The sequence below is a fragment of the Echinops telfairi genome, unplaced genomic scaffold, assembly GCF_000313985.2.
Source record: "Echinops telfairi isolate 266 unplaced genomic scaffold, ASM31398v2 ScPeMD7_6273;HRSCAF=7185, whole genome shotgun sequence".
Taxonomy (NCBI): Eukaryota; Metazoa; Chordata; class Mammalia; order Afrosoricida; family Tenrecidae; genus Echinops; species Echinops telfairi.
The window spans coordinates 2,241,752-2,252,066 of NW_022110173.1; the positions used below are offsets into that span (position 1 = coordinate 2,241,752).

Sequence of the window (10,315 nt, forward strand, 5' to 3'; positions counted from 1 at the left end):
TGGAGAGGAAATGTTTTGAGAATGATGAGGGAAATGAATGTACAAATGCGCTTTACACAATTGATGTGTGTATGGATTGTGATAAGAGTTGTATGACCCCCTAATAAAATGATTAAAAAAAAAAAGCTGTGTTTCAACCAAAAACGTCAACCCAGTGCCATCAAGTTAATTCTGATGTACAGCAACCCTATATAGATTTTCTGAAACTCTTAAGACTTTTGGGAAGCAGGCATGATTTTTCTCTCTGGAGCAGCAAATGGGTTTGAACTGCTGACCTTGTAGGGAGCAGTCCAGTGCCTAACTCACAACACCTCCAGAACTATGTTCAGAAATGTAAATTCAAATTCTTATTAGCATTGATTCTGAGATACTTAAATAAAAGTTTGCTAGGAGAGGATGCTGGGTTTTTGGTTTGTTTGTTTGTTTGTTTTTTACAAACATGAATATTTAAAAATGCTCTTCAAACTCAGAGGATTGGTAACTTTTTATATTTTTTTAGCTTATAAAGAATTTAGAATTGCACTCAAGTGAAGAAAACTGGTGGGCCTCAGGTCACAGTCTGACATACATGATGAATGCCGGATTTCCGGCTTCTCTTTTTGTTCTACTCCCTTTTCCGTAGAACCCTTTTTTCCATTGGGGTCTTGGGGCTCTTAGCCTACAAAGTAACTACGATAGGGTTCTCCATAAGTGTCTTAGAAACTTCAGAAAGTAATAGTTTTCGTTGTGGAAGAGAAGAAGGTGAGAAACTTGAAAGGCAGGCTTTGCCAGCACCTGAAGCACCCTAATGGTGTCTTATGGAAAATGGGTCCGTGGTAAAGTCATAAATCGCCCCCTTCTTGTTCTGAGTAAAGGTTTATTAGCTTGTGATTTAAGCAAACCATCTGGTTCTATTGGCACGCACACTGTCAGGCCCATTGCTTTCTCCTTAATATGTTACTTGCGGCAGTTAAATTACATACTTGAATCCCAGTTCTGGCTGGGTTTTGGTGTATGTGTTTCTTAAAACATCTGTTTTTGAAAATCTTTCTGTGACCTAGAGCATATTTTAAAATTGTGGAGCATTTCTTCATTGTTTGGTGTGTGGTTTATCTCTCCTCCTACTCAGCTTTCATTACCTACATTTTTGCGGGGACTGTGCCCAGTACAACTACTGCGATGTGGTAGGCACATCATGGAATGCATGTCCCAGTGTTCTCGTGGATTGCAGGAAAATGACAGACAGTGAAGTAATTCAATTTGACCTTGAAACTTTTTCCCTGGCTAAGAGCCAGAACTCTAATCAGGTGATTAGTTAGAAATCTTGGTTCATGGTACTATTCTTGCCTTGAATGCTAACCTGCTTTAAAACTTTTTTGTGGATGTATGTATCATCTGAGGCAGAAATTCCTTGGCTACCTGGCATTTGAATAGATGGGAAAATTAACTAACTTTTCAGACACATTCTCGAAAGTAAAAGTTGTAAGTACAAGGTAAAACATATGCACACACATAGCAGACTGCATGCTGGGAAAATAAACTCTACAGAAACAGTTGAAGATGATTGATAAAATATGTGCTTATTAATTGGCAAGAAAGTAAGAAAATCTCAGGCCAGGGGATAAATAGTTAGGGAATCCAGAGATAAGGACTCGATAAACTAGTGAACTTGAACACTGTTTTTTTTTTTTTGTGTGTGTGTGTGTGTGTGTGTGTGTGTGTGTGTCCGTCCTGGCAAGACAAAAGAGAGAGTTCAGGGCAGCCCAATCTGATTAGGCAGTCCTCCTCCAAACACATAAAGCTAGAATTTTATAAGTATATGTGCCTTGATTTTATGAGTAAATTAGAAATAAATATTTCCTAGCTTTACCAGAAGAAGCAAGGAAAACGGTCTCAGCTTGAGTGCGGAGTTAGGGGAGAACTCTCATGCATTTGTAGTTCCATTCTTCTTGTCCCCCTTAAAAAAATTAATTTGGGGGTTAAAGCGTTAAAATACTCCAAGATTGGTCTTGTTTCTAGCGTGAAGAGAAGCCCACTTTCAACTCAGGCTTTAAATTATTTTCACAAAGTACCAAGGAAAAGTATCACTGTTAAAAAAAAAAAAGAAATGGGGTGTGGGGAGACTTACAAGGAAACTAAATCTGAGTGAGAATCAGCAGAATCAGACCTGAAAGAATTTGCATATTAGAAAGATATTTAAGTAATTTTAATATTTAAAGAAATCAGAAAGCCTTGAAAATATAAATAAAGAACAAATGAGAAAAAGATCCAAGTAAGAAATGAAAAAATACAATACTTATAATGAAAAGCTCATTAAATGAATATCCCCTATGAGAATGAGTGATCTGTAAGTAAGAATTAGAGACATACTTAATGGAGCCTGTTATAGGGAAAAAGAGGTATGGAAATATTAAAGAGAAGTTAAAAGACAGACTATAAAATGGTGAGAAAGTTTAACATACTATATAACGAATTGGAACTTTATGAAAGGAAATGAAGAACAATCATAGAGTAAAGTTAATATTTAAATTAGTGGAGGCTGAGAGTTTTCTAGAACTGAGGGAAAACATACATGAAGTTTCATGAAGCCCAGCAAACCCCAAACAAGACTGGAAGACGGGAAGGAGGTAAGCAGGAGCACATTTGGAAGCAAAAGTATCTTTTACAGGTTTAACCAAAGTAAAATTTACTTAAAACTCAAAAACCAAACACAATGCCAAGTCATTTCCAACTCATAGCAACCCTATAAGACAGAGTAGAAATGCCCCTATGGTTTTCTGAAGCTGTAAATCTTCATGGGAATAGAAAGTCTCATGTTTCTCCCAAGGAGTGGCAAGTGGGTTCAAGCTGCTACCTTAAAATTAGCAGCCCAAGGTGCAGCCCACTGGACTGCCAGGGCACTTGTCCGTTTAGACCAACAGAACGGGAGACAATTCTCATAACCAGACCTTCACTGAGATTGCTTTGAGCGATGAGAAGATGTGTAAGAACGAGGAAAGAAGCACATAATTTAAACAAATAGGAAAATAAGAGTGGGGGAGTTTTAAAAGGGGACGAAAATACATGATAGCAATAGATTTAAGTCATAAGGTGGATACATTAAATTATTTAAGTCCTTGCATTAGAAAAGAAAAGCTATTTTAGATTTTTAAAGCTAAAAATGCATTTTAAAATTTCTAGGATGATAACTAAACAGTTACTTCCATTAGTAGAAAAAAAATGGAATGAGGAATTTGCCCACCACCCCCCATAAAAAGAAAAAGCAGTATAGAAAAGGCAGAATGCATACAAAGTATTAGAAAACACACACACACATACACCAACTTTTAACAATAAATCCAAAAATATCCATGGTTTCAATTCATATAAATCAGCCACATAATTATTTAAAATATTTGCCTGGGAATTTAGAGGAAGAGACCCAGTCACCCCTAAATAAATGAAACCTATTTGACTTTACTAACGACTAGGGAAATGTAATTAAAATAATATGTACATCATTTTGGGAGAATTTAACATTTGGACAGTATGAACATAGAGCAATGGGAACTATAACACACTCCTGATGTTCACCATGAAATGCAGCGTTGCAGGGAAACAATCCATGAGCTGGGCAGAGGGGAGAGCGAGAGTGTTTATTGAATACTGCTATTCAACGAGACGGAGGGGATCGGTCTGACAAAATCTGCCTTCCCGAGCAGCACGTCAGGGGTGTTTCATAGGCAAGGCTTGGATAAGGGGATCTTCTGCAGTAACCTAACTTGAGACAGGTCTTCCAGTTCTCAGATCATTCTCTCTGGAGGGCCTAGTCCACATTCCAACCACAGGTATGGCTAGGGAGTTTTGTCCTTCAAATAGACTAATCTAAAAGGAAGCCACAAAGGTTTGCCAGTTTATCATGAATTTCTAACAGAACTGTAGGATTGAATCAAAAGAGCGCAATGGACCTGAAGCTCCAGGGCAAGCTGGGGCCAGTGTGCAGCATCACTCTTGTGAGTGCATCTTTAGAAAACAGCTTACCATTCTTAAGTAACGTATCCCATGGGGGCAGGGGGGGGGGAGTTTGTATCAGAGAAATTCTTGCACACATAAGCTTTGATATACCTGGTCATTAATTTTTAACATAACTTTTTATTGAGAAACAATTTACATGTAATAAATCCAACCATTTTAAGTGGCGCACTGACTTACAGTAAATCCAGAGTGGAGAAGCCATCACCACAATCTAGTTTAAAACCTTTCTACTATTTCAAACTGTCCTTACTTGTTTAATAACAAATACCATTCCTACCTTCAGCACAGACAACCACTTATCTGTTTCTTTTCCAAACATTTTACATAAATGCAGTAATGCTTTCTATAGAGTTGCTTCTTTCATTAGCATAATGTTTTTGAGGTGTTTTTTCCCATGTTATAGCAGATACTAGTAGTTTATTCCTGTTTATTGCTGGATTGTATTTCATGGATTTACCACATTTTATTTATTTTGTGTGCAGTTGATGGAAATTTTTATTTCATTTCACCCTCACAAATGAGCTTCTCTGAATATGTACATACCAGTCTATGTGTGGATTTATGATATCCTTAATTTTAAAAACAGATTTATTGAGAAATAATTCACATGCCACACCATTCACCTGTTAAACTTTGCAATTCACTAATTTTAGAATTAACAATTTCATGACCCATCAACAAACTAATTTTAGATTATTTTTGTTCTTCCCTAAGAAACACTATACCCATTAGCTGTTAATTCTCCATCTTCCCGAATCTTCAGTCCTGACCAACCACACATCTTCTCCTGATTGTAGTTCTCAGGCTTCATCCATGCTGCGTCTTGTGTCAGTACTTGTTCCCTCGCCTTGATGAGCAATATCTCATTATATAACTGTGCCACATTTCCCCCATTTATCAGTTGTTGAACATCTGGGTTGTCCCTGCCATGTACGGACAATAGGATTTCTGGTACAAAGAATAACTACATTTTACACTTGGAAGCACTGCCAAAACAGTTGTACAATTTTACATTCTGACAAGCAATTTCTCTGCATCATCATCAACACTTGCTGTTGTCCATTTTTTAAATAGCCATGCTAATGGGGATGAAGTACTATCTCATTGTGGTTTTGATTTGCATTTCCCCGGTGACTAATGGTGTTGAACAACTTTTCATATGCTTATTGACTGTTTGTATATCTTCTTAGGAGAACTATATATACAGATCTTTTGCTCATTTTCATTGGATTCTTCTTATATTTGAGATGCAAGTCTCTCATTAGATATATTTTCTTCCCGCTTTAAAGGTTATCTTTTCATTTTCCTGATATTTACAGCATCAGTTTTAATTTTTATTTTAAGTACAATTTATTTATTTTGTCACCTAGGCATTTAGTGTTATATCTCAGAAACCATTGCCCTAACCCAAGATTGTGAGCATTTACTTCTGTGTGCTTCAGAGAGTTATGATTTTTCTTTCTTAGGCATTTAGGACTTCAGTGTATCCATTTTGAGGGTTTTTGTGTGTGTGTGTGTGTGTGTGTGTATAGTGTTAGATGGGCTTCACTCTTTTTCATGGGATATCCAGTTATTCTAACACTTGAAATGACTGTTGTTCTTCATTTGACACCCTTGCCAAAAATCAGTTAACCATAAAAGCTAGAATTGTATTTCTGGACTCAGTTGTTTAATGACATGTGTCTATGTCTATGTTAGTACAACCCTTTCTTGGTTACTAAAGTATACTTTTGACGTTGATGATTACAAGTGATTTTCTTTTGCTAGATGCTTTGATTTTCTAGCAGTCCCATTTATTTCCACATTTAAGTATCAGCTTTTTAGTTTCTGCGTATGATAGTCAGTTTGGGCTTTTCTTGGAGTTGTGCCGACTCTGTGGATCAAGGTGGGACTATGGCCGTTCTTAACAATAATCAATCTTTTGGTCCGTGAATATGGATGCTTTTTCATTTTTTGGTGACGTCTTTAATTCTTTCAATAATGTCTTTTCATTTTTGGAATAATCAACTTTTGCTTTTGTTAAATTATTACCTGTATTTCATTCTGTTGGATGCTATTTTAAGTGATTTCCCCCCTTAATTTGTAAAATATTTTTTTGCCCTAATTAGTATTCACTATTTTACCTCTCTGGATACTAATATCTATTGCAACGGCTACACAGAACTAAAAGACAAAATTCTTGATTAAAGTGTTTACTAAAAGAGTCAAGTTTTAAGGGGATGTCCAGTTGCCCACAAATGGCCTTTGGGCCCCCACTCTGCACTCCCCCTCATTCACAATGTTGTGATTTTTGTTCCTTGATGCTTGATACCTGATCCCTTCAACACCTCGTGATCACACAGGCTGGTGTGCTTCCTCCATGTGGGCTTTGTTGCTTCTGAGCTAGATGGCCGCTTGTTCAACCCCAGATGCTGTATCTTTTGATAGCCAGGCAACATCAGCTTTCTTCACTACACTTGCTTATGCCACCGTTTGTCCTCAGCAATCGTATCGGGAAGGTGAGCACACAATGATAACGATTTTTCCTTCTCGGGGAGGAGACGAGCTGGTCAGGGGGCAGTGTAGCAGCGATGAAAGATACAACTTTCCTCTAGTTCTTAAAAGCTTCCTCCCCACAACTATCATGATCCCAATTCTACCTTACAAATCCAGCTGGACCAGAGGATGTACACTGGTACAGATGGGAACTGGAAACACAGGGAATACAGGACAGATGAACCCCTCAGGACCAGTGGTGAGAGTGGTGATACCGGGAGGGTGGAGGGAAGGTGGGGTTGAAAGGGGGAACCGATTACAAGGATCTACATATACCTCCTCTCTGGAGGTCGGACAACAGAAAAGTGGGTGAAGGGAGGTGTTGGACAGTGTAAGATATGACAAAATAATAATGACTTGTAAATTAACAAGGGTTTGTGAGGAAGCGGGTAACGGGGAGAGAAAAAATCAGGAGCTGATGCCAGGGGCTCGAGTGGAAAGCAGATGTTTTGAGAATAATGATGGCAACAAATGTGTAAATAGGCTTGACACAATGGATGGATGGATGGATTATGATAAGTGTTGTATGAGCCCCCAATAAAATTTTTATTTTAAGTCAACAAATTGTAATGCCTGTGAGAAATGTTCAAGGTAGGTAGAGCTGTTGATCAGGACATGTTTTAAAGTTCTTTCAGGTCTGCTAATACATAATGACCAAAGGAGCATACCACACACTTGTAAACCTCCCCCGGAAGGCACTCAGCTCAGATTCAGTGGGTCCGCAAACCGAGCTCCACGAAGAAAATGCCTAGAGACACCCCACTCCACTAAGTCTCAGCCAGAAGTCTCTCAGCTCTATTTCCATGGGTCAGCAAGCTCAGCTTTCCCAAATAGGTGCCCAGAGGCACCCCACTCTGCAAACCAGTCTCCTGCCCCAAAGCACTCAACTTTACTGGCTCCCTGGATTGGGAAGTCAACCACTCTGTTCCTTGGTCTGGCTCCTGTTCTATTGCTGCTCCTCTGATCATATAACTGTCATCTGAATCCAGGAGGTTCACTGCCCAGGGATCTCAGGTCCAGAGGACTGCTCCACTCCTGGCTGTTACTGGTAACGAGACTCTTCCTCCTGTTTCTCAGAGGGCTCATTTTATACACAGCAGGATAGCATTCCAGAGAATCCTATGCACAATTACTCACAGGTGAATCCTATTGGTATCTTCCTCCACCTTTTTACCAGACCCATGCAGGCGAAGGTCATTTGGTGGGAGTTTGAGATTGGCTAGAACTAGCTAGAGACCTACTAATTCACTGCCCCTACAAAATGCATATTGCTAATATATAGACAATCGATTTTATATATTAATCATGTATCCTATGTGTTAGTATAACTTTTGTGAAGTCCTTGGGATTTTTCTCTATGTAAGATCATGTCATTTTCGAATAGAAATCATTTTATTAATCTGTAGTGCGATGCCTTTTAATTCTACCTTGCCTAATTTTTATTATTTATCTCATTAAAGGATATTGGATATGTAAAATCCTTTTTCTCCATATTGAGACTGCCATGCAGTTTCATCCTTTGTTCTTTTAATGTCATGTTTGAGGGACTTCAAAAAGTTTGTGGAAATTTTTCGTTATCTTTTATTTCCACTTTCCACAAACATTTTGTAGCTCCCTCGTATCATAGGTGTGTTTACTATCAGTATTTAGCAGCTGTTGCCAGTCGATATGGGAACTATGTTTAGGTATAAAGCACTAACATTTTGGAATCTGTTAATAAACTCAGATGTGTCATTCTGCAGTTTTACTTGTAAAGTTGTTTTGGGTTTTTTTTTAAATCACATAAGTGGGTTTTATGTAGGAGTCAATTAATGGCAGATATCCGATCTCTACCTGTGTTTGCCTCAACCTCTGAAATTGTTGTTAACAAGATAACTTCTTAGTCAACAAAAACCCAATATAAACTCAGGTGTATTTGACTGGTTGCTCACCTGTTTAGGTTACTTTTGGGTAATAACAAATATCTTTGTCAACTATTGGTGGATAGAGGTTTCTGACTTAGAATGAACATGTTTAACTGATTTTAATTTAGAGACTACCCAGGTTAAGTTGAAATAAGTACTAAAAAGAAAAAAGAAAGAAAGAAATAAGTACTTACCTTGCTCTGTTAGTTTCTTTTCTCGTGGCATTATGTTGTCTTTCTCCAGTATTTTGTTTTCTTACAGATCTATTTCTAGAAAGTCTTTTCATGTCGATTTTTGTTGTTAAGCATTCTATCTTCTTTTTAGATGGTTTCTTACCCCCACCCTCCTTTCCTGCCCTTTTAAAAAACTATCTGGGTTTCAAACAAGAAAATATCTATTTATTTGAAATAAAACAGTTAAGCTTCAAATAGGAATTTCAACTGTTTTATTTTAAATAAATTCTTTTTTTCTTGGTAGAACAAGAAATCTTGGTTTAGATGGGAACAGGAAATACTCATTTATATGTACATGGAATCTTCTATTAGTCGAGGTTATATCTTTTATTTTATATTATCTTTAAATAAACATCCATTCTTAATATTTTTATTTGTGTTGCATTCTTTTCATGGAAATTTGTTCCTTAATTTCCGAGAACTTCCTAAAAGGGTATCATCTATGGGAGAACATGATGGTTTGAGTTGATGGCTTATACACTCTTACATGTATCAAAAAGAAAATGAAGTTTTTCAGAGCTAAACTGAAAAGAAATATAGTGGCGGGATCACTAGAGATCTCTTTTATTATCTGTGTATATTTTCCACTTGTATGTCTGATCCATAAAAATACAGACATGTGGTTGTCCTGTGTATTATCTACAACTGTGTGGATCCTGGTGTCTGCCATGGTTTGGGGTCTCTGGCTTTGAGTATTGAAGATCTTCTCTCTCCTTTTACATGTGCCCCAGGTGGAGGAGTTACTGACGGCCGTGGAGAAAGTGAAGCAGGAGCGAGAGTCCATGAAAGCAAAGCTGTCCTCCATCCAACAGTCACTGGCAGAGAAGGAGACTCATTTGACCAACCTTCGGGCAGAGAGGAGAAAGCATTTAGAGGAAGTTCTGGAGATGAAGTGAGTGTTTATAATCTAACTTTTCAAGGGGCCTTTCAATAGAAATAATTTTCCTCTTTTTTTCTTCTTTATGTATTATTACACTTACTGCACTTAGCCTAATTTTTCAGCAACTTGTAGTAAAAATTTGGAACAAATTGTGGTCAGGTAGAATGATTTTTGCCTCCTCTGAAGTGAATTCTAAAATCCTCTAGAGTATGAGTATCTTTGTCCAGTTGTCTCTGAGGTTTCTAAAATCTTAAAGAAAGTTTAGGCAAATTGATGAACTCACTGGATAAGAATTTTGGCTCTGAGGTGTAGGCAACATTTTACATCTTTTACTGTAAAAATTCCAAAAGTACACAAAAGTTGAGCCCCATATACCTATTCCCAAGACTAAGCAGACCTACATACCTATTCCTCAGACCTGTTATTACACTTTTTTGCCAGGTTTTACATAATTTTTACTTTTACCCAAGCCTTGCTCTGCATCATTTCCTGCATCAAGCCTCATCTTGTGGCTCCCTAGGATTGTAATCGGTTTTGAACCGTTTCATAACCAGTACATAATAGATGCTTGCTTTTCTACTAACATTTAAAAATATTCTGGTTCCCTTCCCTTAGTAGAACAAATGTTTCTTCTCTTAAAAGATCCAATAGCACTGTCTTTTTCTCTTCCCACACTCCCTCTTAGCTAACAATGTTTCTACTCTTTACTGAGCCACACTCCCTCTTAACTAACAATGTTTCTACCCTTTACTGAGCCACACTCCCTCTTA

General features: G+C 37.6%; 1 protein-coding gene across 9 annotated transcripts in view; it reads left to right on the top strand.

Annotated features, from left to right (window-relative positions):
• The window catches only part of ERC1 (ELKS/RAB6-interacting/CAST family member 1), a 482,416-nt gene that overhangs the window by 271,437 nt on the left and 200,664 nt on the right, over positions 1-10,315 (top strand). For all 9 annotated transcript variants that reach the window (XM_045295888.1, XM_045295890.1, XM_004710293.2 and 6 more), the window contains one exon: positions 9,397-9,557. In XM_045295888.1, the coding sequence (XP_045151823.1) occupies positions 9,397-9,557 (161 nt within the window). The remainder of the gene's footprint in view (positions 1-9,396; positions 9,558-10,315) is intronic.